We start from the raw sequence: 25,159 nt of genomic DNA on the forward strand, positions 1-25,159 counted from the left end.
AAAGCTGCACCTGGGGTCAGATCAGGAGGGCAGATGAGGGGAAGGGGTCCCTCTCAGACCTCCTTAGCCGAAGCCCCTCGAGAGAGAGTCAACTGGTCTTGGTTCCCATTAGGACCATTTTCGCACAGAAACCATTCTCCTCAAACTGGGAGGGGGGAGGAGGGCTCAGGTAAGAAAACCTACCAGCGTTTCCTGGAAATCAGATTTGTCATTGATGTCTTCCACTTTGTAGGATCCGGAGAGGCTCAAGTAGTGGTAGTAATCCATGTGGGTGATGCCAAGGCTGCTCTTCTGCTCATGGGAGGCGCCTTCAATCAGCTGCAGGATAACCCACCCACCCACCCACCCCCCGGTAAGTTAGCCCACTTCGTCTTGTGTTTGGGAGGGGCAGAGAATTCCCTTAGTGGGGGTGGGGGGAGCACTGCTTTCACCAGGGCTTCCAAGGAAAACAGCCATTTCTTTGTCCCATGAAAACTCCCCCCTGAGAGCGGATGGCAGCCTTTGGGCAGGGAATCCCCGCCAATGTGGGCTCTCCAGAATCGCCCCCCTCCCTCCAGGGAGAAAGGCTCGGCCTTGGACCAGAAGGGTTTATGCAGGAGAGTTGCATCCGGACTGCGAATGGGGGACTTGCCGGCTGGGGGATTATGGGGGGAGCAGTCCAAAGGCCCAAGATCAGCCAAGCCTGGCCAGAGGTTCGGGGGCCTCTTCTTCAGCCTCCCCCCCCCCTCCCATCCCCAGGCAGCTGCTGACCTGGTAAAAAATGTGGAAGCTCCTTTCCCCGGGATTCCTCATGACCACCCGGGATTTCTCCAGCAGGAAGTTGGAGATCTTGCCTCCGTCCGGCTCCCCACCTGGACTGAACTGGATTTCAAAGTATTTCCCCTGCAGCCGAGGGAGGAGGAGGGCGAAAGAAGGGCCCAGCCGTTGGAGCGGAGGGAAGGCTCCCCGCCTTCCTTCCTGGGGGTTGGAACGGGGGATGCCTGGCTCTCCCCTTATCTCTCCCCACATCCTCCCCCTCCCCAGGGGCAGAAAGGAAGCAACGAAGGCCCATCTGGAGCTGCTCTGGCAAGGGACCCCACGGCCCGACTCACAAATCTGCTGGAGTTGTTGTTGCGAACCGTCTTGGCGTTCCCAAAGGCCTCCAGGAGGGGGTTGGACTGCAGGATGATCTCCTTCACATGCTGAAAGCCAGAACGCGGCAGTTGGGCCTTGGATGGAAGTCCTGCCCCCTCCCCCTTTGGCTGGGTCGCCCAGCTGGGTCTCCCCAACAGCCACAGAGGAGAGGAGGCACCCGGCACCCGCCTTGAGTCAAGTGGACTGAAGCACTGGCGAGGGGGCCACTGACCCCTTTCTGCAGCCAAAGCTCTCAGCCTCTGGCTCAACAAAGGGGGGTCTTTCTACCCAGGGATGCCCCCCCTCAACATGGGGTATCAAAAGACCCTTCAGTTGTTCAGCCCCCCCTTGAATGGAGGCCCTTTCCAGCTCAAATCACAGGTGTTAACAAGGTTGCCATGAATGACCCCAGAACCGAACTCAACGACCAACTATCTCCCTTGCAGTCAGGAAGGCTCCCTGCCCTGCTGCTGCCCGTTTCCTGGCTGCATGGCTGCCTAAATCTGGCTTCCAGTGGGAAAATGGCTCCCTTCCCCTTCCTAGAAATAACTGAGCGGCTTATTTATAGAGGGCGATTGAGCCCATTCCAAAAACAACAGTTGCTCCCTCCTTGGCTGGTTACGGATCCAAAGAGAGGCAGGCTGTGATCTTCCATGGCAACGCGGGAAAAGGGCATCGCCAGCAAGGCTCTCACAGTGCCCACCAATTACAGGGGTCCGAGACCCAAGGAAAGCAGCCCCCCTCCTCTGCTCCTCTCACCTGCACTTGGGGGCCTCCTCCGGATATCCTGGAGATGTAGCTCATGATGTACTTGGCTCCCACCGTCTTCCCAGCACCACTTTCGCCACTGGGGAGAATGAAGAGGAGCCTCTTGTTGCAACCACCCCAAGCAGCGTCATCTACGTCCCCAAAGCCTTGACCTCCCGCAGTGCCCCCTGCCCTGCGTAGGGAGATCAGGACCCCTCCCTCCCCACCGCTCGTTTTGCCTGAGCCCTGAGGAATGGCCGAGGCTTCCCGTCCCCTCCATCCATGGGGAGCCAGGGTTAAAGCGGAGGGTCCCATGTTACATCGCCAGGCAACCCTGGGTGTGGCAAGAGCTGCGCCCTAAGCACCAGCACCAGAGGCTTCCTGCCTCCAAGGGGGCAGACCATGGCAGGAGGGGCCCATCCTGAGCAGCTGCCCTCTTGGGCGCTGTTGAGATCCTTTTGCCAATTTGCCCGGTTTTATCGATCAGGATCCCAGTGAATTTGCTCAGGACAAAACTTAGCAGGACAAGAATGCAATATTTATGAGCCACAAGAAGCAGATCCGAGGCCCTTGAGTCCTCCCGAGTCCTCCAGGAGTGTCCAGGAAGGCCTCCTGGCAAGGATGCAGCCAAAGATTCCTTGTAGGGCAATTGCCTTCTATTGCTTTTCCAATAAGTGGCGGGCAGATGTATGGCCTTGTCTAATTCTGTCCCTCTTGGGGCTGCCCCACCAGGCCTGGTCTGCAAAAGCCTTTCGGAAACAAAGCTAGGATGTGCGACTAAAATATCACTGGGAAAGAAATATTATGGGGACTCTATTTTGGTAGCCATTAGCTGTTCCCATCTACGGTTACAAAAATGCTGCAGTGCCCATTGGAGAGCTCTGAAAGTCAACACAAAGAGAAAAAAGTCAGCAGGAAAAAACACAGTGTGACTCAAAGCTTTTGGCTTGGTGTGATGACTGTGCACACAGCTACCGCAGCTTAGCATCTTGGGCCAAGAATGAGGGCTTCTCCAACAAACCCTGGTTTAAAAACCTTGTTTAGCATCTTTGAATGCAGCCAAAGAATACACTTAAAACTTGTGATTGAAAGAAAATCTGCCACGTATTTTCCCAGAAGTCAATCCCACCAAGATCAAGGAGGCTCGTTGCCCTGGGAAACTATGATTAGGATCCCAATCTTGATTTGGCGAGTCCTCTTCAGGACGCAACCTCTTTCAGCCAGAGGGATGCAGGCCATCAGCCTGCCAAGCCAGGCTCAGCTATATGCTAAAATAAATCACGGCCAATGCGTCATTGAATTAAGTGAAAAATCAAATGTACATTTGCTACGAGAACAAAGAGGTTTTGGCTGCTGGAGCTTGCAATCTTGACCGAGTCCAAGCTGCCCTGTTGCTGGGCAGCCATGCTTCTCTATGGTTCTCAAGAGAAACGGCCACTGGCGGCCAGCGGGCTTGATGGAGGCTTGGCTACCCAGGAGGGGAAAGGGGCTCTCAGCCCCAGGGGAGCTTCCTCCTCTGGACTAGGCAGCATTCCCCCTTGCAAAGAAGCATGGATCTCCTGGCCTCCAAAAGGGGGACCCTCTTAGACCGCCCCCCCCCCAAAAGTAGCTCCCACCCACCTTCATCCAACTGCTACTTCTAGAAAATGTCAGGTTTCTGCCCCGTCGGCCCTTTCTTTGCCCGAGATCCTGTGAATAACTTCCTTCTGCGAAGCAACCCCTGCCAGCAGCCTCTTCTGGGACCAGGTGAGCCTTGCCAGCTCCTTTGCCCCAGGAGCTCCTCCCATGACAAGGGCCATTGCTCATTTCGCGGCCTACGTGTATTCCGAGGCATTTGGAGTGTCAGGCATCTCGACATGGACTCATTCATTTATCAAATGCATTTGCTGCACTTTGAATGTCAGGATGCTCATGCAGAGGAGAGGACACCCGTGTTGTCCCACCACAGCCAAGTTGTCTGTGCCCCGCGCAGCCTGATGACAATTGCCCAGTGCCAAGCTTCAAATAGAAGCCTCTCTTTCCGTCCTCAGCCACACGGAGGGCAAGTTCCTGTAAGTGGCAGATACTGCTTTTTTTTTTAAGCGTAAGAAACCAGAAATAGAAATAAAAAAGCCACAATAATGACAAGTTGGGGGGGAAACAACCCAAAATCAGCTGCTTCCAGGCTGAGTCTGTAGGCCACAAGCGAAGACGGCAGAGAGGAGGCCTCTCGTCTCTTCTTCCCACTCCTTTCTCCTTTAGGAATTGCAGAAGAAACTAATTGTTGGAACCAGTAACGGAAAATTTGAGTGGTTTGGAGAACCGGCAAATACCACCTCTGGCTGCTCCCATCTATTCCCTGCCTCCCGAGTGCCAGCTGATCGGGAGGAAGTGGGGATTTTGCAGCATCCTTCCTCTGCCCACAGAACCGGTAGTAAAAAATTCTGACACCCCCCCCCCCACTGCTTCGAAGCTCCTTTGGACAACAGGACGGAGAGACACCCACCCACCCAGCCACAGGCGATGTCCCCCCCCTCTCGGTCCCCTCAGCCCATCCCAGGGATAGAAAGGAAAGCCGGGTCGTTACCTGATGATCACGCACTGGTTCTCTCGGTCAATTATCATGTTTCGGTACATGTTGTCTGCCAGAGCGTAGATGTGCGGTGGGTTTTCATACTGTGCCTAAAGAGAAGGAAGCAGTGGGGCCGACACAAGGATTGTTGAAGAGGGAGGAGGAGAGCGGCCCACGTCACCTGCCCTCCCCTCCCACCTGGGCACGTGGAGGACGAGGCTCGGCGAGCAAGAAGCCGGGAGCCACGGGAAAAGCGGAGGAGCTTTTGGTGAATTCGTTTTGTAATGGAAACAAGTTTTGAAGATGACTTACGGCTCCCTGGTACATTTCAATTTCTCTCTCTCCAAAGTACGGCATCTGCTTGAAGGGATTGACGGAGATGAGGACGGATCCAATGTACGTCTGCATTGGGAAAAGTCAAGGCCCTTCAAGAAGCACAGGTGAAGAAGCGCCCCCTCCTCTTAGGGGGGCCTTGAGCTCCTGCCCAGGTTCCACCTGATGGGAACTTTCATTTCTTTGACTTGCGCCTTCAAAAGCAAAGGGAGGACTCAGCCTGTGGGGGGGGGGGTTCTTCCCCCATTTCTTGCTGGTGGCGTCCGGACAATAACGGCAGCTCTTCCGTTACCTCACCGAGCCAGCCCACTGGAGCCCAGCCTTGGGGGCCAAGGGCTGCCTCGCCCGCCCTCGGCTCCCTCACCCGGCAGGCCAGGAGTCCAACCGGACAACGCGGGCCTGCAGAGGACGGGCTGCCTGGAGCTGAGGGTTTAGCTCTGTTGCTAAACCTGGTTAATGGGTCCCTGCCCCCTTGTTTCGCTTCCTTGGCATCTGGAGTGAAAGCAAGCATTGGGGTCGCAAGAGGAGGAGAAAGCCACTCAAGGCCGCGGGGGCTCCCCCCTCCCCCCCTTTTCTAGGTCAGCCACAATACTTTCCCACCGAAGAGCAGAACCGGTGCAGAGCTTCGGCTTGGGAGGCGCCTGTTAGCCTTTGCGCCACACTGGCACCACACCCAAGATAACCACACCCACCCCCTGCCATGCAAATACTTGGGCCCTGCAAACACGGGCACAATCAGCCCTCAGTCTCGCCAACAAAATCCCATTGTTTGGGGTTAATAGCTGCAGGATGATGTCATGCCACTACTTCAGAAAAGAAAACCCAGGCAAAGGGAAGAGAAGGGAGAGAGAGATCCACCCGGGGCCTCTGGATCTGGCTCAGGAATTGGCTGTCGGAGCACCCTGGAGCAGAGGAGGCCGAGTCTTTGGCCGGCTGGGCGGCTGCTTTGTCAACATTCTCCAGGAAGGAGGGACGGTGGCTGAACAGCCGGAAAGACAAGACAAGCTCAACCCGGAGGAAGGCGATGGGGAGGCAGCCACTTAGCTTCAGCTGCTTTGGGTCTCTGCTGGCCCACATCAGATCCGGGGGGGGGAGAGTTTGGGGGTGCCACTTTTGGGAAGATTGGGACAGGCGGGGGAGGGGCAGGAGCCATGCCTGTCCAAGCATGAAACGGCCCAGCCGGAGCCTCCGTTGATGCTGGACTCCAACCAGGAAACCAACACTCAGGACTTCAAGATGGAGTGGTCGGGAAACAAGGACCTCACACACACACACACACACACACACAAACCCCTTGGAATGAAGGGAGGGCCAGGCAGCCTTGGCTCTCCTCCCCACTCCCCCCCCACCTTCCTCCCAGGGCCAGATCCCTGTTTACACAAACATTCCTGCATTTCTTCTTCAAGGACAGCTCCCTCCTTGGCCCAAAGGTTGAGCACTTCACACACAGACACAGACACCCAGGCAAGGCAATCTCCCAATGTGCAGGCGGCTTATTTGCTCTCCTGTCCTATAAAGGGAGCCAGGTAAACAAGGCCACTCTGCTTTGTGATAAGAGCAACTCCCAGGGGGACCCAGGCAGCTGTGGGGGTGGGGGGTGGAGGAGCAGCGAGTGAGGGCTGCCTTCCCAGGGAAGAAGAAGAGCTTCCCTCCATCTCTGATCCTCAGCTGACTCCCCTTCAGCCTTCATTGGGCCCTGAGGCTCAAGCGCTCCCTCTGTGGGGGGGAAGGGGGGCTCAGTGACACCCCCAAGGGAAGGGCAGACTCTGCCCCGCTCTGTCCCTCTCCAGTCCAAGGCTAAATCCTGCCCAGGGGCTCCGGATGGCTTTCCTGGCTGCTGAGATGCTGCCCGTGGGGCGTGTGTGTGAGCGGGATGAGAAGGGGAGGCCTCTTCAGGCCAATGGAGTCCCTCTCTCAAGCGGCCTTGGCGGCAGTAAAACAGGTCTGGCGGCAGGGCCAGGAGCCGGTTCTCCCGCCTGCGTTGCTGCTCTCTCCACCCCCTCGAACTGAGAGAGGCCTCCAGCATCCACCGCCTGGAAGAAGCCTCCAGCCAGGAAGAAAGTAGACCGAGCGGCTGGCTAGGAAAGGAGATGCTTCTGCCCGCCCCCCCCTCCCTCTGGTTGGAAAGCTGGCGAATCAATGTGGCCGGGCAGGAGAGAGTCGGTTCCCCTCAGACGCAGGGAAGGATACGAAAATAAAGTCGTCCAGGTATCGCTTCTTCAGGTTCTCCACAATGGAGTCTTCGGAGATCTTGGAGAGGAGGACCATGTCATCCACACCACTGTGCTTGACATTGTGGCTCTGCCAGTGATACCGATAGTGGCCCTTGCTCCCCTGCGAGAGAGGAAGAGGCCGGCAGCAGGTTAAGTGGAGCAACGGTGGTGCATACGCCCTCCATTCCCCTCCCACCCACACAAACGGTGCATCAGTGGGGAGACAGAATCCCCAAGGAGGGGAGTTCAAGAGATGGGGGGGGGGACAGCATTGCCAGTAACAATTATGGAACGAAAAGTACAAGCAGCCACACGGTTAACAAATTGTGTGTATATAAATTAATTCTGCAAGATACACAACCCTTGGAATTGGAAGTAGTATAGAATTCTTGATTGGCCAAGTGTGATTGGACACACGAGGAATTTGTCTTTGGTGCAGATGCTCTCACTGTACATAAAAGAAAAAAGATACATTCGTCACGAATCCTAAGGTGCAACACGTAATGATAGTCATAGGGTACAAATAAGCAATCAGATCATACTAGGAAACAATATAAATCGTGAGGATGCAAGTAACAAAATTACAGTCCTGCGATCATAAGTAGGAGGAGATGGGCGATGGGAACGATGAGAAGACTAATAGTAATAGTAATGCAGCCTTAGTAAATACTTTGACAGTGTTGAGGGAATTATTTGTTTAGCAGAGAGATGGCGTTTGGGGAAAAAACTGTCCTTGTGTCCAGTTGTTCTGGTGTGCAGTGCTCTATAGCGTCGCTTTGAGGGTAGGAGTTGAAACAATTTATGTCCAGGATGCGAGGGGTCTGTAGACATTTTCACAGCCCCCTTTTGGACTCGTGCAGGTCCTCAATGGAAGGCAGGTTGGCAGCCATTGTTTTTTCTGTAGTTCTCATTATCCTCTGAAGTCTCCGTCTGTCTGTCTGTCTTGTTGGGTTGCAGAGCCAAACCAGACAGTGATGGAGGTGCAGAAGGGACCTTAGATGTGACATGGTCCGAGCATCTGCTTAGTTCAGGGCTCACTGGAGCATCTTTTAAAGGTGACCTCCCTGCCCCGCTGGCCTTTCATTGTCCATTGACTGACAGCTAATAGGACTCAGATGCTGCTCTAAGGCTAGGTGGCTTCTCCATTCTGATGAGGCCTTCGACTGCTGGACAATAAAGGCTTCCTCCGCCGGAGAGACAGTCCGAAGCCCCGGCAGTGCCGAGAATATAAAGCGAGTGAACAGAACTTCCTTCCCAAGATAAAAGCAGCCAAAAATGGAATTAGTGGCGTGTGATGACTTCCTAATCAGGAGGCATCTTTCCAGCTGTGCTCAGAACATGTTTCCTGCTTAAAGGTGGGCGAGACTAAAGAAGGGAGCAGAAGGGCCAACAGGAAGAGCTCCTTGGCCCCCTGCCTCAAAAGAGCTCGACAGAATTGTGTCAGCGGATAAAAATAGAACACGACACACCGTCCAGTTGTGGCCTCTGCTACCAGTGCAGCGTTCCAGATGCTCCTTTTAAGGACAATTGATGACCAAAACTGGGGACCGGAGAGCAGGAAGTCGCTCGTCTCATAACAAAGCGGGGGGGGGAAGGAGGGCTCTGCCAGCTACAGACACCCTGGGATAGAAGGGATTTCACCCCGGGGGGGGGGGCCTGGAAGCCCCCTGACAGAGAAATGCTCCTTTGCAAGGGACCCCCGAACTTGAGTTCTATCATCTCTGGCCATAACTGGGACGAAGGGTTCCTTCCTCATCACTGATGCCAGTTAACTTACAGCGTCTGGTTATCATGACTCCTTGTTGCGAAACATCTGCCAAAAAGGTTTTGCCTGCAGCCCACACAATGGCCATTCCCCTCCTTCCTTATCAAGCTCTTTGTCTGACTCACAGCCACCAACCAAGCAGAGCCGGCCCTCTGCTCCCAGTGGACGGAAACCTCGGACGGCTCTGCCTGGGGGCCATTCAGGCCACGTGACGTGTAGGCCTTCAGGGGCCACAAGCCCCCCTCCTGCCTTAAAGCAGCTCTGGCCGTGGAGGGGGCAGCTTCCGCTTGGCCCTTTGCGAGAAGGCTCGGAGCAGGGCCAGGGAGCGGAGGGCTTCAAGACCCACTCATTCCCAGAGAAGTGGGTTCCCTAGCCCTTCCGGCTGTCCCATTGGCCACCAAGAGCTGTTGGAAGGAGAGTGCCGAATCCAGGGCCAGGCCGAGGGACGGGGGAGCCTGAGACACATCTATCCACCCAGCCGTCTGTCTGTCTGTCCCCAGATCTGTTTGGAAAGAGTCTCCAGGGCCTGCCATCCTGTGCATGACCATCATCATCCCAAGCCATGGAAAAACCGTTCCCTGGATGGCACTGAGGAAAAATGCAGATTCCCAGAAAAGCTCCTGCCCCAGAGCCAGCCCCACGGCCTTCCAAAGAATTCCCCACAGAGGCCAAAATAAGCAGAGACTCCTCAAAGTGCGTCAGCAATAATCAGCCTTTAAAATCACCCAGACAAAACCTATTCATATTTCTATATTGTGCAAAAAAGAAAAAGAAAGTTTGCTTCAAGGAGGAAGCATTCTTCAAATATCTCGCCTCTGTCTTGGAAGGTGGGCAGCCGTCCTCCCTCAAGAGGCTTTCCCTGCAGCCCACCCCCACGCAGCCCCCTTGCAACAGGCTCCATCAGCTGGTAGGGCGGACCCACCTCTAGGCCCACAGGGGGCTTTCGGGAGTGATGGAGCAGGCAGTATGAACGGTTTTACTGGCTAAAATGCCTTTTCCCCAGCCTTCAGGAGATTCTGGTGAGGGACAAGGAGCCCCCAGAGCTCATTCTCGGCTCTGATGTTTGCGAATCAAAGGGACTTTCCTGCCCTCCCCCCATCTTTATTCTCTTTGGATCCCGCAAGGCAGAGACGCTTTCTAGCAAGCTTTCTAGCTTATCTTGCGAAGCATTGGCAGCACCGCAACCCAGAGAGTATTTAAAGCCCTTGCCGTTCCTCCCCGCCTCCCGCCTTTGCAAATAAACACACTGCTGGCTTAAACACAGCACAGTTGTTGCCATAGGCACCCCGCCCCAAGGCAGCAGCGTCCCCAAAGGCCCCTGGAGATGCCGAGGAAGCCCACCGTCTCCCTTCGGGCTGCCTCGTCTGCTTGGGTCGCTCCAAACAGGAACTCCCCCCCACAAAGGGCTGTTTTGCCCAATGATTCCAGGGGCCATTTCTCTTCCAGCAAATGGAGCCTGGACTGGGGGGCCCTGGAAGCCCAAGGCTGGCAAAGAGGGAGCGGGATCATTTCCAGGCAGGGCTCCCGGGATCTCCCTCACCCTGGGGGGTCTGTGCCAGGAGAGATGCCCCAGAGCGCCAACAGCCTCAGGGGAACAATAAAAGGCAAGGGCCTTTCCCCTCGCTCGCTCGCTCCTCTTCCCGAGGCTCCATTTCAGGCAGGAAGGGAGCGAGGGGGGGGGGCCTCAGCCAGATGTGCCCCCGCAGCCTCTCCTTGGCAGCAGCTTTTCCTCAAGCTGCCAGCATCCCTTGAGAGCAGCACCGGTTGTTCCCAAGGCCCTTGAACGCTGAGGGAAGGGGAGTGCCATGCTGCCCTCCCACCACTGAGGCCACCGGGGACCCCTCAGTCCTTTTAACAAGGAAGACTGGGACACACACACACACCCCACCCCTTTAAGGCCTGTTCAACACGGGTGGCCAAGGGCCTCGGATTGCTCTGCAGCATTTAAGGCACAAGGAGGACTTAGTAAAATTAGACCTGCGCTGCCCGAGAGGAGGGGCTGGCAGCTGTACACTCACTCCCACTTCTGCAATGGCCTCGCTGGCCGTGAGGAATGTTGGGGAGAGGAGAGAAAGGTGCCCAACCAGGAGCTTTGGAATGGTCCCCTGGAATGGAAACCTTTGATCAGACTGGCACCAGAGGAAGTTCTATTCCCAGCAAGGGAAATCATTCAATGCCAGGGATCCAAGTGACACGACAAATGGGCCAGATGTTGCCGTGAAACGACGGACTTTCCCAGGGCCCTGGGATTGCCGCCGAATTCGGGTCGCAGGACCATCCAATCCGGACCTAAACCGTCCCGAAGAGACGGTGAAGGGGGGGGGCATATCCTGTTGATCCTGTGCCCGGGTTATCGGCCACAGGCGTTTCCAGCACAAGGCTGCCCCCCCCCACCCCAGTGCAGGTTGAGAGGCCGTGGAAAAGGGAGTCGCCTTATCTAGCAGGTGCTGGAAAGGTGCAGGTGGGGCCGGCCACTCCCAAGAAGCCTTGGACTACAGCTCCCATGGTCCTTGGTTCCACTGATCCAGTTGTCCCTCCTATTGTCTGAAAAGATGGGAGGCTCCGCACGAGACACGAAGAGGTTTCGCTGAAGGGGAAACTCAGCCACACCCGGGGATTCGGTCGCTCCTTTCCTTAATGGCAGCAAAATGAGGGGGTGACTTGCTGTACCCACCAAGGAAAGTTCAACTGGTTCTCTGTTAACCCCCCCCCCCAAAAAAAACCTGGCTTGCTTTCCCCACGTGCAGTGAGGAGGGGGGTCTTGGCCCCCGAGGAAGCACCGGCCGCACAAAAGGCTCTTTGGTTAAGGAAAACTCGCCCTTGAAGTTCAATCACATTTTTGCCGCCCCCAAAAGTTGAACCCGAATCCCCGATGGAACCTCCTGCAGGCCCCTTGAGCCAGCCAGCCAGCCAGGAGCAACGAGGGCTGAGGAGCCACAGAAGGCAGGCGCTGAAGGAAAAAGGGAATCATAAATCGGCTCCTCTGAAAAGGAAGCCTGCAAGTTGTGTCTGCACAAAAGAAAGGGGGGGGGCAGGGGGAGTGGGATGAGTAAGTCATGCTGGGGAGAAATAAAACTGATGAATGATGATGGAATTCTGGCCTTTCTCGTAGGAGCACAGATGTGGGAGGAAGTTGGAGATGCGCCTTCCCCAACGAAAAGTAGAAATGCCATTAACTTCACATCCTCCCTGCCCTGCAACACACACCGGCCTCACAGCGGCCACCCTGGTGGGGTTCTTCTCCACCACAAAGCGAAGGGCAGGTCGGTGAAAACCACAACTGGAGTTCCCACTCAGACATGGCCCATAATCCCCAGCCTGCTGGATCCTCCTCATGCGCCGGTGGCCTAAGCCCAAAGACGCCTCCTCAGCCAGGAGGGCCAAAGAAGGAAGGACAAAAGGCTACAAGTCAGGCTGGCTCCCTGATTCCTCAACCTCTTCGTGCAGCAGGCCCAGCCCAGCAACGGTGCAGAATTGAACGGCCGGAAGTGGCCGTGCCAAGGATTTGCCCTGGCCGAGACTGGCACTCTGGTGGCACTTTCCCTTGGTTCTCCAAGAGGACACGAGGAGACCCAGCAGATGTAAACTTGCCATAAGGAGGGATTTCCCGACCAAGGGGGCTGTCTGTGGGGTCTCCCCCTCTGGAGCTTTCCCAGCCAGGCTTGGCCTGAGGACTGCCCCTTGAAGGCCACCAGGGCTTCCTCCGTAAGCAGCCCAACGGAGCCGAGACCCCCTGCCTCCCAGGAGAAGAGGCCTTGCTCCAGCCACTTTCTCCGGCCAGCGAGAAGCCAGGCTGCAGACAAGCCAGCCGGGCGTGTTCTTTCTTCTTTTGAACCAGAACCTCCAGTAAGGTCAGATCCAACTGTGTTGATTGAAAGGGTCCCTGCCTGTCCTCCCGAGCCCCTCCCCGCCCCAGAGCCTCCCTCTGAAGGAGCAGCAGAAAGGAAGGCCCTGCGCTCCACCAAAGCAAATAAGGAGAGACCACAACAGATCGGAAAAGCTGCGCCCGAACCAGCAGCAGCCGGCCCTGAAACGGCTGGACCCCGTTGAGAGACCCAGCTTTGCAGCCGCCGGGCCTGCAGCCAAAGGCCTGCTGGGGATTCCCTCCAGCTCAGAGCCCTCTGAAGCTCACAGCTGCTTTGGGAATCTGAGGGGAGGGCAGACGCACAGCACCAAAGCCCTGCTCAATTGCACCACCACGGCAGCCCCCCCCCAGACCCCCAAGGCCACCGACCGTTCCTCCTGTCCCCACCACTCAGAGGGGGCACCACCTACGCCTCCTCGGCCGAGGGAGTTCCGGCTTCCTGCCCTGGAGCAGGACCGAAGGCAGGAAGGGCCGTGGCTCCTTCCAGCAGAACCAGGCGGCCGATCCCATGAATGCCCAGGGCTGCGGCTGGATGAAGACGCCCCACACACGAAGGGCCTGGCCTGGCAGGGAGCAAGCTGGCTTTGGAGAAAGAATGCCTGGGCCACGGAGCCACAAGACCCATTGTGCGTCCAGGGGCTACGCGGTCTGGCTCAGTCTGACCAACTCACTAGGACGGCCACCAAAGTCAAACTCAACCTTGCCACCCTCAAGCCGAATGGTACCCACCTCTTCCCTGCTCGGCCCGTGTTGGGGTTCGGAGGGGGCAGAAGGACAGCCGGGGGCCTCCATCCGGGGGAGTGTGCAGGCCTGCCACCACGGGCAGGTGGAGCGCATGGCCAGGTCCGTGTCGCAGGGATGCTGCAGCGCCACGAGTCAAGACGCAGCGGAGGCTTTATGGGGACAGGCTGCTCCAACAGGTGTTTGGCGTCACCTGGGAGCCTCCCAGCCAGCGGAGGATGGGAGTGGCCCAGGGGGTGGGAGCCCCTTCCTCTCCAGTCTCCCCTCTCCACCAGGCCCTGGTCGTGGCAACTCAGCAAAGGAAAGGAGCCGCTTGCCAAAGCCAGACGGAATTAGAAAATCCCAGGCGCTCCCAGCCAGAGGTTCCCATGTGGCGTCTTGAGCATCAGACAGGCAGCCCTTTTCCTCCTCAGGGGGTTCCAACTGACCCTCGGCTTCCTGATCCCCTGAGGCATCCAGGCAACCCACAGGCAATTCTGGGGGTGGGCAGCTTTAGGCAGAGTTGCCAGCACAGACCACTTCCAAGCAGCCCAAGCTGACCCCAGGATCCGGGGGGGGGGTGTTGGGGTCAAAATCTAAGCTTCCATGTGCAAGAAATGCACAAAGTGATGCTGCCAAGTTGAAAAACAGCGGAGAGGCGGAACTCCGGCAAAGGCTGCCTCCTCCTGCAGCTCTGGAGAGGGGAAGGTGATGGTCCTGGGCTGCCCTGAAGGTCCAGGCAGGAAACTCAAGAAGCAGCTGGACATCTCTCCCAGGCGAGGGATCCGAGAAGCCAGGGGTTAAGGAGGCTGCCTCCTCCCAGCCCCCCACTCCAAGCAGCCTGGGCCGAGAGCGCCAGAAACGCCAGCCAGCTCGGTTAAAAGCCAGGCTTGCCGCAAACTGAAACTGGAGCCCGGGTTTCCAATTGCCTTCACCAAGCAGGCCAGCCGGGGCAAAACCTTTGGCAGGAAGCCTTCCCCAGTCTTGGGAAGGGGCCAGCCCTTGTGGCTGGGAGGAAGCGGAGTCATCTGGGACCCGGGTGGGGGCCTGCGTGCAGCCCTGCCAGTTGCATGGAAGGATCCTCAGGCTGCGAATGGCACCAGTTTCGTTCGAGCTGGATTCCCCACCTGCCTCTCCTTGGCCTGGGGGGTCCTGCCTGCCCACTTGGGAGCTCAGCCGCTTCCCTTCGGGGCAGCCCAAGGTCGACAACACGGACAGGAGAGTGCCCTGCTCTCTCTCTCCGCTCTGGAGCGAAGCCCCTCGGAGCCTGCAAGGGAGCATCACCCCCTGAGGAGCCCTGCCGGGAGGGATGCTGTGCCAAGGACGCCGCCAGCAGCACCAACAACCAGCCTGCCTGGCCCCCGGGCTCCGAGGGAAAGGCCGGCGGGGAAAGAGCAGCGCCGTGGGCGCCTGGCAGAAGGAAAGGCGGGAGCGGGAGGGAGGGAGACCCAGGACGGACACAACTCCACTTCGCCCCAAGAACGAAGGTCGGCCGTGCCCCTCGCCTCCCTCTCCCGGCCGGCCCTCGCCGTTCTGCCCTCCGGTCCTGGAACTGGCACCCTTCACCACGCGCGACGGAGCCCTTCCCGGGCGCAACGTCTGGCCTCCGCACGGAGCAAAACATCTCCGGGGGAACCGCCCCCTCCAGGCGCTACGGGAACGGACGGAGCCCTCGGAAGCTCGCGCGTTTCTCCCCCGGGGGAGGTCGAGCCGCGAAGCCGCCGCCGAGCCCCCCCCCCCAGCCCGCAGCAGGGACGTACGGACAGGGCGCGTCTCCACCCCAGGAGCCCCGGCGGGCAGCGAATCTGCGGAGCTCCTCGTCCCGCCGCCCCCCTGGCCCCCACTCACCATGGCCGAGCGGCGCCGGGTCCGTCGGACTCAGGGCGCAGCTGCAGCCCGGGCGCCGCCACGGAGAGCTCGGCGGAGCAACCGCGCCATGCAGGGAGCCGGACTGGAGCCGCCCCTCGCCGGGCCTTGGAGCCGGGCCGAGAAGGCGGCTCCTCGCGGCGCTCCTCCCGCTGCCCGGCCCGCCCGCCCGGCCCCTCTGCCCATACAAGGTGCCTCGGCCCGCCAGCCCCGCCCCGGCCCCGTAACAGCCTCGCCAGGTGGGCTGCTCGGCTCGGGGACGGGGGAACTGCACCACCCGGAGAAGCCGCGGGACTCCCGCAGTCGAAGGGCAGCGCCCGCCCGCGATCCCCCTGCCAGCTCCGGCCACCCAACCCTCGCTCCCGTCCGGCTGAGCGGCAGTCTGCAGAACTGGACGGCAGTCCCGGGACGCGGCGGGCGGGCGGCAGCGGCCCCTGGCGGTCGCGGGCGAAAGAGCAGGCCATCCCCGGCGGGGTCAACCGCCTTTTGGTCTGCTCCGTCGGGCCCCACAAGTCCTCGGGAGCCGCCAACCGCGGTGTCGTTCCGCTTCTTCCACCGCCGCGGCGAGGAGCTCTTATCCGCCGCCGGATTTGCTCGGCTTTTCCTGGCGAGGGAGGGAGGCGAGTCCTTTATTGGCGCGAATCTGCGGGGAATACCGGCTTTTCCTTCTTGCTTCCTTTGCGGCTCTTCGGAGGGCGCCGCTGGGGGGTCCCGGCTCCGCTGGGGAGGCAGCCTTGCTGGTCTCGGCTCTGCTGCGCCCCATAAATAAGTTCCCTTGCTCCTCTCCCGCCAGGAGGGGCTCGGTTGGTGGAGGATGAGATGGGGGTTGCCATAGCGACAGCGTCCTGGCAACCGCTCGCAGCGCTTCGCTCCTTCCTCCCTGCCTCCCTCCTCCCTCCCTCCTCCAGGACGCTGGCAGAGGCCCCACCCGCAAAGAGGCGAGAGGGCAGGTGCGCTTCTGCCGCGCAGCCCCAGCCGGACGGCCATGCCAGCCTCAGGGAACGGCTCTGGCATTCCTGCACATCTGGAAGTGGGCAAAGGAGGCGATGCTTAGGCAAAGGTCTGGGGCAGCCCTGCCCTGCTGCCCACAGGTAAGAAAGGGTTCAGACACGCTCGCTCTTCCCTCGGTCTGGGAAGGGGGGCACCCGAGGCTATTTTGGTCCTGCCAGCCACCCCGCTTCCTCAGGTGAGCAGGCATCGTGCCCAGATTGGGAGGGAGGGGAGGGGGAGGGGAACGGGGGAAGCTTTTGCTCTGGAGATGGGCAGAGACAAGCAGCCCCCCTCCCTCCCTCTGGCGATGCCTTTCCCTCCGGTACTCATGTTTGAGGTCTTGGGAAGAGCATCATGTGGGGCTCTGGATGCAGATGTGGCATGTGGTGCTGTGAGTTGCTGAGCTGCCTTGGGGGGGGGGATCTTCCCCGGGAGAAAGAAAGGCCCGTCTTCTTTCTGCATTACTGGCCCTAAAAGGGGAGGGGAGGGGAGGGCAGGTCTCCCCAGCAGCTCCCTGGAGAATCAGGAGGCGGCTGGGGGCTGGGGCTGGGGGGCTGAAGAGGGAGTTCTGGAATTTGGCCCCTTCAGACAATTTCTCCCTTTCCAGCTCTTTGCTTGTTGCAAGGGGTGGGGGGTTTCATACAAAGACGCCTTTTCAGGCTAGAAATACCCATCTTGGCGCTTGAGGGAGGATATTCTACCCCCCCCCCCCACGGGTGAATAGGGAGACTTGTGCAGTCTGCCACCCACAGGTTGGATCTGCTTGAATCCCACTTGGGGGCCTTTGGGACCCCCAAGCTCAGCCTGGGAGGGGCTTTCCTGGAGCCCAGCTTTATCCTTCGGGGTGGGTGAGACCCTCCGTCCTTCCTGCTGTGCTGGGCCAGCCCAATGGGAGGCAGCCCAGCTGGAAGACCCTCGGAGGTTCTGGACTGGCAGGCAGGCAGTGGGGGGGCCCTCAGACGGGGGTGTTTCCGAGGACCGCTGGTTGTGGTTGCCGTGGAGACCCTCCCGGGTGACTGCGATGCGCCCCTCCTGCCCTCTGCTCCTGCCTGCTTTGCTTTAGGAAGAGCCAGCAAAGCCTCCCCCAGAGAAGCCCCTAATGGGGGCCTTTCAACACCTGCCCCCCCCCAGCGCCATTAATTGAGCGCTGCTGCTTGAATAGATGCGCCCCAAAGGAGCCCCCAGGAAAGCAGCAAGGGCAGAGGAAGCCCTGGGACCCTCAGGGGCCCCAAAAGGCTGGTCAGCCCCCCTCCGTGCTGGCCTCTCGTTTCCACAGTCCCCTCCCTGGCTCAGGAAGATTCCTTCGCCCCTCTTCCCTCCCTCCGCCAACCTCTGGGCTCCCTTTCCCCAACAGGCGTAGACCCCTGCCGAGAGAAGATGGCCCAGAGGAGCCCAAACTTCTCCACCCTCGGCCCAACCGAAAGGTACCCCGAGACCCCCAAGGAGGGGAAGGGAGGGGGACTCTGGAGGGTCCTGGCCAGCCTCAAGTGGGGCTCCCTGGCTGGGCTGGGCTGCTCTTGAGGGCTTCTGGGGGGGTAGCTGCTCCCTGCTGCTTCCGGGCCACCTTTCTGCCCCTCTCCTGGCCCTGGCCTGAGGTCAGAGGGCAGGCCCAGAAGAGGCCCCTGCCAAGCCATAGCAGAGGCTGGAGAGAGCTGAGATAGGGGCTGGGTGAGTGGGTGGGTGGGCGGGTGGGTGTCCGGGAGGCGAGAGAGTCAAGGTGGGCTCCCTCTGCCGCTGCTGCTGCCCCTCGGCTGCTCTCCCCTTCAGGCGCATCCGGAACTTCCCGCTGCACAGCCAGGCCCTGACCGCGGTTCCCCTGGGCTCCGCCCGCCTGATGGACCAGCTGGAGGACCGAATCCTCAGCCATGAGAAGACCACGGCGGCCCTGGTGGAGCACGCCTTCCGCATCAAGGAGGACATCGTCTCCACGCTGCACCGGATGCAGAACAAGGGCGGCGGGGACCGGCTGGCCAGGCAGCTGCTGGAGGAGCACATCCGCAACATCACCGCCATCGTCCGGCAGCTGAACCGGGACATCGAGGTCAGTGGCGGCTCCTGCGGCCCCTGAGGCTCCTTGGACGCCCGGGGGAGCCGCTCCGGGCCACGGGGCTCCCACTAAGGGACGCTTGCTTGGGAAAAGGAGGGGCTGCTGGAGACCACAGAACAGCCAGGCCTCGCCCAACCACGTCGTCCCAGGACCACCCTCCCTCTTCTGCCCTCCCCCACGCTGAGTGAGGCTCCCCTGGGGCAGGATCCCCCCACCCGAGCAGCTTCCGAAATTCCCCCAGGTTGAGAAAGTTTCCTTGCACTAGAGGAAGCGCCCGGCTGGGAGCGCAGAGACCTCTCAGCCGGCATTGAGAGGTAGACTGCTCCTGGCCACGCTGCTCTATCTGCAGTGTTCCTTCCAGCCCTGGGATAGGCAGGAAGCCCCCGCAGCTCCCTCTCGCCCTTCCCCATTCCAGGGGCTGTGGGGGGGGGGGATTCCTGATCCTATTTCCTGCGCTTCTCAGGCTCTGCAGGAGCAAATCCGGGTCAGGGACAACCTGAGTTACGGAACAAACTCCACCCTGAAGAGTCTGGAGATGCGGCAGTTGTCTGGACTGGGAGACCTTCGTGGACGGGTCTCCAGGTGAGGCTCCCCAGGGCTCGAAGCAGGGGGGCCCTCTGTGGGGGAGGAGACTCTCGGGGGAATGCAAGAAGGCCGTTTCGGAGGAGGAGGAGGAGCTGGGGAAGAAGGCAGGGGATTTTGGGAGCCACAGTCCTAACCCTGCTGATGGGTTATGAGGCGGTTGAGAAGGTGCGCAGAGGATCGGAGCCTCTGTGGTCAGCCTGGGGCCCCTCAGTTGGGGTCCTGTGGCCCCGGGCAAAACCCACCGACACAGAGCAGCTTCTTCCGGCCATCAGTTGCAAACTAAATTCACAAGAGCCCGCGCAAAGGAAGCATTTTCCACTCTGGCCCTCTTTCCATGCTCATGGCTCCCTTCGGTTCACCCAGCCATTGATTTGGCCTGACTCCCTGGCAAGGCTGTGTGGTGAGGGGGTCTGGCGGGAGGGGCTTTCCACTGGCCCCAGACTCTTCCTTCCCGACCACGGTCTGCTCTGGGGCCTTCCCCTCCCCTACGAGGGACCCGCCCTGCAGACAGGGGGACTCATTTGGGGAAGTACTTGGCTGACACCCTCCCCCCCCCCCCCCGGGCTTCCAGTCCAAGGAGAGTCGGCTTCTTCTGGCCCTGATGCCCTTTTGCTCCATGGCTGCCAAGATCTCCCTCGGCTGCTCCCCTGAAGCCCCCACCTGTGGCTGCCTGGCCCCCCTTTCCTGCTTCTCCCCTGCCTGCCTGCCTGCCTGGGGAGGAAGCCCAGAAGGAGCCCATCTGCTGGGTTGAGCTAAAGTCCATGTGGCTGGCCAAAGGGAGGAGCGGAGTCCGGCTGGCTCCCCCTCGGCCATCTCCGGCAGCCCCTCTCCCTTCTCTCCGCCCCAGGTGCGACGCAGGGCTGGCCAGGGTCTCCGCCGAGCACAAGGTCACCTACGAGAGACTCCAGAGCCTCAGCAAGGAGCAGCAGGCCACCAAAATGATCCTGGAGTCCAAAATCAAGGAGACGGAAATACAGGTGAGGGGCTTGAAGCGCCGGGTCGCCCGCTCCTCTCTCCAGGGTGGGCATCGCCCGGGAGCCCCAGGGAGATTGGGAGCCCTTCAGCCAGGCCCAACGGGGTCAGGAAGCCCCGGCCCAGAGGCGGCTCTGCTCTGGCCAGCCTGACTATGCAGGGCCCCAGCCCCCAAAACAGGAGCAGAACCCCCGCAGCCTTTCTCCTCTGAAGCTGGTTCTGGTCTGGGGGCCCCGGGGGGGGGGGGGGGCTGGCTCTCATCCTAGTCTGCTGGCTTCTTTCCTTGCCCCCAGAGGAGCCGGGAGGGGTTGAAGCAGAAACTCAATGGAGGAAGGTCGTCAAATCAGCTTCAGTGCATTTCTGGGCCCAGTTCAGATCATTTGTTTGGGGTTGGGGGACGCTGGATCCAACACCCCCCCCCCCCGCAATTCCCTCTGTGGGCCGAGTCCCCTCTGGGAGGAAAGCTGGGGTTCTGAGATGGCTTCGGTTGCCATGGGAGACGCAATAGCTGCACGGCTGAGCTATTGTTATTATTACTGCATAAAAAGGTTGTGAAGGGGGGGGTATTTATCTTGCTAGCTGAGAAAAGGAGGGGGCGGGTGGGCATTTTGGATAAAGAAAGTGGAGCTCCAAAGCCCCCGGGGGCCCCTCTGGGCTGGCAGCCGGTCAGGGAAAGGCCGGGCCACCCTCCTCCCCGCCTCTCCCAAGACCCTCCTGCCAGCTGTGCTGAAGCCCCCTCTCCCCCTGGAGAAACGGGGGCATCGCTCCAGAGGAATGCAGAAAATCCTTTGCTCCCCCTGGTCAGCAGCCCCTGGTCCACTTGAGCCAGTGGGGGAGGGGATCCCGTGTCCTTCCAGCCCCTACGATCTGCCCATTTGTGCCCTCCCGTCGTCAGGAAAAAGGCTGACGGAGATCAGAGGGCGTTCCTGGCATCTATTTTGGGAATCTTCCCAGTTCAGAGTGGGGGGGGGCTACCCTGGGGCTGGCTGAGCGAGGCTGCTCCCGGGCTCCCCCTCCCTCTGGGCCAGCCTCTGCAGAGAGAAGCCCTGGGAGAGTTTGGGGGGAGAGGGTCCCGAGGAGATGGGGGTGGTAGAGAGCGAGCAAGAGGGGCAAGTGGGCATAGGAGGAGCCTCTCCATCCTGGCTGGGGCTCATGGGACCTGAAGGTGGCAGCTGGAGAAAAACGCCCTTTGCTTTGCAGGTGGGGGGGTTGCTTAGAAGCAAGGCCATGTCCCCCCCCCCCTTGGCAGGGAAGAGACCTCACCACCAAATGCTTCCCCCCCCCTCCATGGGAACAGTCCCCCCCCGTGTGGATTGCGTAAAAAGCAACCCTTTCCCAAATGGCTTGGAGAAACGGCGACTATGGGCAGCCCGTTGGGGCACCTGGGGCTTCTCCCCCCCCCCCCCAGTTTGGGCCAGGCTCTTTGTAAAGGGGAATTCCGTGTGGAAGAAGCCGCCACTTGCCCCCCCCTCCCTCCCTCCCTCCCTGCCAGATTTCCCACCTTCTGAGCAGAATTGAGCAGTCGGTGATGCAACAAGACGCAAAGCTGAAGCTGGCCTACAAAGAGAGCAACCAGCAGCTCCATCTCCTGGAGGCCAAGTAGGTGCCCTCCCCCAAGGATCCAGCCTGGGGGGCTCACACCGTTTCCCCCACCCATTGCAGTAGGGCTACACCCTCTGCGCCCTGAAAGGTGCCCCTGGGGGAGGAAATGCCGCCTTTCCTCCCAGAGCCCTTTCCCACCTGCCCAGGAGCTCCGTCTCAGCCGTGCGGGGGGCCTGAGCCCCTCTTGCTGCCTTTGTTTGGGGGGTGGCTGAGTTCTTTCTGCCCCCCCCCCCCAGGCTGCAGGACGCCATCGAGCACCTCACCAGCCAGATCTCCTCCGCCCGCAGCCAGATGGAGCAGGAACAGGAGCGCTTTGAGAAGAAGTTCCTGGAGAAGATTGACCACCTCTTCCTCGCCATCAAGGAGAAGAGTGTAGGTCTCTGTCCTGGGGGGCCCTGGGAAGCACCCCCACCCCCGGAGGGACACAGGAGCTCCGTCAGTTGTGCCAGTCGGTCGGCTGCACACAATGCAAACGGGGGTCAGGTTGCAAACTGGCTCCACTCGGCACCAGGCCATGGTTTGTTTTAGCCAAGATGTATGGGGAAGGCCTCACTCTGTAGACCGAAGTGAACGTGCCTCTTCCTTGGCTGACTAACTGCCGCTCCTTGATGGCCCCTAAGTTGAGGTTCTCCTCGGAGCCGTTGGGAATAACCCCCCCTCTGCCCAGGGCAGGCGGGGGCTTCCGGGGCTCAGACGACCCTCCAAATGGGGCCGGGGGGGGGGGGTGACGGCTGCTTCTCCCACTGCTTTGGCCACAGGAGGTGGACAGCAGGGCCCTGGAGACGCAGCTGAGCGAGATCCACGGGAAGCTGCAGAAAATGGAAGCCGGACAAAAGGGCTCAGCCCAGGAACAGGAGGCGAATCCGGCCGAGGACAGGATGACTGTCCAGCTCAGCAAACTCCAGTCCGATTTCACTGAGGACATCAAGGAAGTCAAGGCAGAGGTTAGCGCCGGTAAGGCGACCTGGGGACACCCAGCTGGCAACAGGTGTCTGGGCAGGTCTCTTGGGGGGGGGAGGGGGGGTGTCAGCAGAGAGTAATGGGGCAAACTCCCCCCCGCCCCCAGTTACACTGCCAGGGCTTCTCCCATTGGCCGTGGCTTCTCCCTCCCTGCTGCTGGACAAGGCTGGCTTCGGGGGGAGGGGCTCCTCTGGGAAAAGGGTGGCCCAGCTCCCCCCGTTCCTCCCCCCCTTCCAGGACTCAGCACCATCTATGAGAGCATCGGATCCCTGCAGCAGGTCCTGGAATCAAAAATGAAACTGGACAAGGAGGAGCTGCAGAAGCAGATCCAGCGGCTGAAGTGACGGGCAGCTGGCGGGGCCCGGCCAGGGAGCAACCCCCCCTCCCTCCCTTTGGCCCAGCAGGACGGACACTCGCCGTCTGGGCCAAGTCATTTACTGTAAATAAGAGAGGCCGAGCGTGGCCAGACCAACCTGCCCTTCGCAAGGGGAACCGGACAGGATGACGGCCGGGTCCTTCTGGATCTCAGCTGCCTCCCTGGACTTTGGAACTGGCCTTTCTGCAATCGAGGCCAAGAGATCCGGACACCTGAGCCGATGGAAGAGACTCCGAAACTCCGCTTCCTTCCTTCCCTTGAGCAGGGCAGGGGCGCTTTGCAAGTGGCAAGAGGGTGCCAGCCAGGCAGGGAAGTGCCACCCACCGCAGCCTCCCCTGGGCATATATTCGGTCTCCACGCCTGACTCCTCCTCCAGCGTTCGCCCCAACATCTGGTCCCAGGAGAAGGTCCCAGGAGGTCTCCCCGGGGAGCCCGTGGCTGTCGCCTGCTTGCCCTTCACACGGCCTGTCAACCCCATTCTTGCTTGGCGCCCCCCCCTGCCGCTTCTCCCCAATTCCCCCACTTTTTGACGCTTCTGAATACAGCTGCGTGTCAGGACGGTGGCTCCTTTTCCAGCCCAGCTGCCCTCGGAGGGCCTCGTGCCATCTGCCTCTGGCTTCCCTGCAGCTCTCCTGCCGGCCCGGGCAGCACCTCCCTCCTCCTACGCCCGTTCATCTCAGCTGAGCACTGCCAACGTATTCCCGCTGCAGCCGGGGCCCTGCTCAGTGGCAGGAGGACCCTGGTCGCTTCCCAAACAGGACCAGCGGTTGCAGGTGTGCCCAAGGCCTCCCTGCATGCCTAGTGCCCCCCATCCTTGCTGGTTGCAGGCCTTCCCTGCCCCAGCCAGAGCATCACCCTGCCCTCCGTGTCTCTGGGGCTGAGACTCCCCTCCTCTGCGCTGCCCCAGAGGGCCACCTGCCCTCCTCTTCAAGGATCCCGCCAGCCACAGGTACCGGGAGCCTCTCCTGTGTTGAAACCCCCCCCCGGCTCTGGCCCAGCCCCCTTGGGCTCCTGCAGACTGGACCCAGGAAGGGAAGGCAGATGGAGGGTTTTTCCTTCCGAGGGCCCTGAGGCTTGGAGCTCCCCCCAAGGAAGCTTGTCCGGGGATGGGGTTGTTCTGCCTTCACCTGAAGCTCAGGTGCTTTTTGTTCAGATCTTTAAGCAAAGTGGCATTTTCGCAAAACCACACTCCTTGCTCCCTTCCGCCTCTTTCTCAGTTCACCTTCTGTCAGGTAACGTTTTCCTTTTGCAACATCTCACAGTGGAAGAACCTTGCAGTGTTTTTCCTCAGAATGCGAACCTCCTGCAGAAATGAGATAAGTTGGTAAAATATAGAATGTTGTCATGGAAAGTTGGCAGCAAAACCTGACCCAGCCAGGGACCTTTCAGCCCCTTCCTCAAAGGCTTCCTTGGGGTGGGGGCGTTGGAGAAATAGAAGGGTAGCCCCTTCCCCAAAGGAGAAACGCTGAGCTTGGGTCCCATCTGATTCCTCGGGTCGCCCCTCGCCTTGGGCAGCCAGCCCTCATCAGGAAGGCTCCCCGGGGCTCTGGGCCTTTCAGCCAAGCATGCCGGTTGAATTGAGGCCCTGGCTCCAACCCAACGGCCATGAATCTATGCAGACGCCGGGCTCACCTTGCTCAGGTGCGCTTCTCTCCTCATTTGACTGCAGAGACTTGGCAGCCCTGCCTGGCCCCCAAGAGCCCCTTCCTTGCACACGCTGACTGCTTGCCCGTGGAGGATGTCACCAAGGCAACAAAAGATGGACCAAGCAGACTATCCTCACCCCCCACTTGGGAACCCTCCCTGCCCCACAGCTGGCACGGGGAGAGCCGGGAATGGATGCAGCAATGGGGAGGAAAAGCTGGGGCTCTGGCAGCCTTGGGGCAGCCTTCTGGGACTGCCCAGATTCCCCGATTCCCAGCCAGCGTCCGGGAGGGCACCACTGGAGTGGTGGAGGGAAGGAGATGCGTCCTGGCCTTTCCATGCCAAGCCCCAGCAGAAGGTGGGCACCCCTTCCTTCTCTCTACTGCCAGCCTGGGAAGCAGATGGCCGGACTCAGCCCTAGCCCAGGCTGGGAGCTTCGCAGGAGCCCCTGGGTAGCCCAGGGAGGTTCCTGGGCAGCTTCTGCCTTGCTCAAGGGACTGCCCGGTTGAAGCAGCGGCTGGCAGGGCATGGTGCCCAACCATTCCTCCTCCTCCTCTCACCTGGAAAGGCATTTGTTTTAAAAAAGAAATGTGAATTCATCCACAATAATCGCAATGGGTAAAATTCTCTAGGTATTTCTTAAGTGTCTTTGAGAGCAAAATACATGTCTATATTTATGTAATTTTTGGCTACTTAGCGGGCAAACGACCGGCCTTTTATAAACAAGGGCTCAACAACTGCGCGATGGTGTGGAGCTTTTAATAGTGGAGGGGAGACGCTGGGGGGGGAGGGAGGGGGGCGCAGAGGACG

The 25,159-nt window shown here is 59.9% G+C and overlaps 2 protein-coding genes across 4 annotated transcripts in view; one reads left to right on the forward strand and one right to left on the reverse strand.

Annotated features, from left to right (window-relative positions):
• The window catches only part of MYO1E (myosin IE), a 30,696-nt gene extending 15,463 nt beyond the window's left edge, over positions 1 to 15,233 (reverse strand). The window contains exons 1-8 of the mRNA XM_032232658.1: positions 15,156 to 15,233; positions 6,935 to 7,078; positions 4,724 to 4,813; positions 4,427 to 4,521; positions 1,873 to 1,960; positions 1,092 to 1,181; positions 751 to 882; positions 184 to 318 (exon numbers count right to left, since the gene is read on the reverse strand). Coding sequence (XP_032088549.1) covers positions 184 to 318; positions 751 to 882; positions 1,092 to 1,181; positions 1,873 to 1,960; positions 4,427 to 4,521; positions 4,724 to 4,813; positions 6,935 to 7,078; positions 15,156 to 15,158 — 777 coding nt within the window. The 5' untranslated portion in view covers positions 15,159 to 15,233. The remainder of the gene's footprint in view (positions 1 to 183; positions 319 to 750; positions 883 to 1,091; positions 1,182 to 1,872; positions 1,961 to 4,426; positions 4,522 to 4,723; positions 4,814 to 6,934; positions 7,079 to 15,155) is intronic.
• Positions 273 to 25,099, forward strand: FAM81A (family with sequence similarity 81 member A). Of its 3 annotated transcripts, none has more exons than XM_032232680.1 (10): positions 273 to 352; positions 16,082 to 16,264; positions 17,518 to 17,587; positions 17,931 to 18,204; positions 18,674 to 18,792; positions 19,643 to 19,772; positions 21,260 to 21,366; positions 21,606 to 21,741; positions 22,128 to 22,323; positions 22,567 to 25,099. In XM_032232680.1, exons 3-10 carry the CDS (start codon positions 17,541 to 17,543, stop codon positions 22,671 to 22,673), a joined length of 1,116 nt encoding a protein of 371 aa, XP_032088571.1. In that variant the 5' UTR covers positions 273 to 352; positions 16,082 to 16,264; positions 17,518 to 17,540; the 3' UTR covers positions 22,674 to 25,099. The 3 variants fall into 3 exon arrangements, with proteins under 3 accessions (XP_032088571.1, XP_032088573.1, XP_032088572.1); XM_032232682.1 differs by having other exon boundaries at positions 22,128 to 22,313; XM_032232681.1 differs by having other exon boundaries at positions 21,657 to 21,741.
• The last annotated feature ends 60 nt before the right edge of the window (positions 25,100 to 25,159 follow it).

Source organism: Thamnophis elegans, chromosome 16 (assembly GCF_009769535.1).
Source record: "Thamnophis elegans isolate rThaEle1 chromosome 16, rThaEle1.pri, whole genome shotgun sequence".
Lineage (NCBI taxonomy): Eukaryota > Metazoa > Chordata > Lepidosauria > Squamata > Colubridae > Thamnophis > Thamnophis elegans.

Bases quoted from the DNA above. Each gene is read 5' to 3' on its own strand.
- FAM81A (XM_032232680.1), top strand. From the start codon at position 17,541: ATGGCCCAGAGGAGCCCAAACTTCTCCACCCTCGGCCCAACCGAAAG. The intron at 17,588-17,930 runs GTACCCCGAGAC...TCTCCCCTTCAG, and splicing joins ACCCTCGGCCCAACCGAAAG to GCGCATCCGGAACTTCCCGC. The intron at 18,793-19,642 runs GTGAGGCTCCCC...TCTCCGCCCCAG, and splicing joins CTTCGTGGACGGGTCTCCAG to GTGCGACGCAGGGCTGGCCA.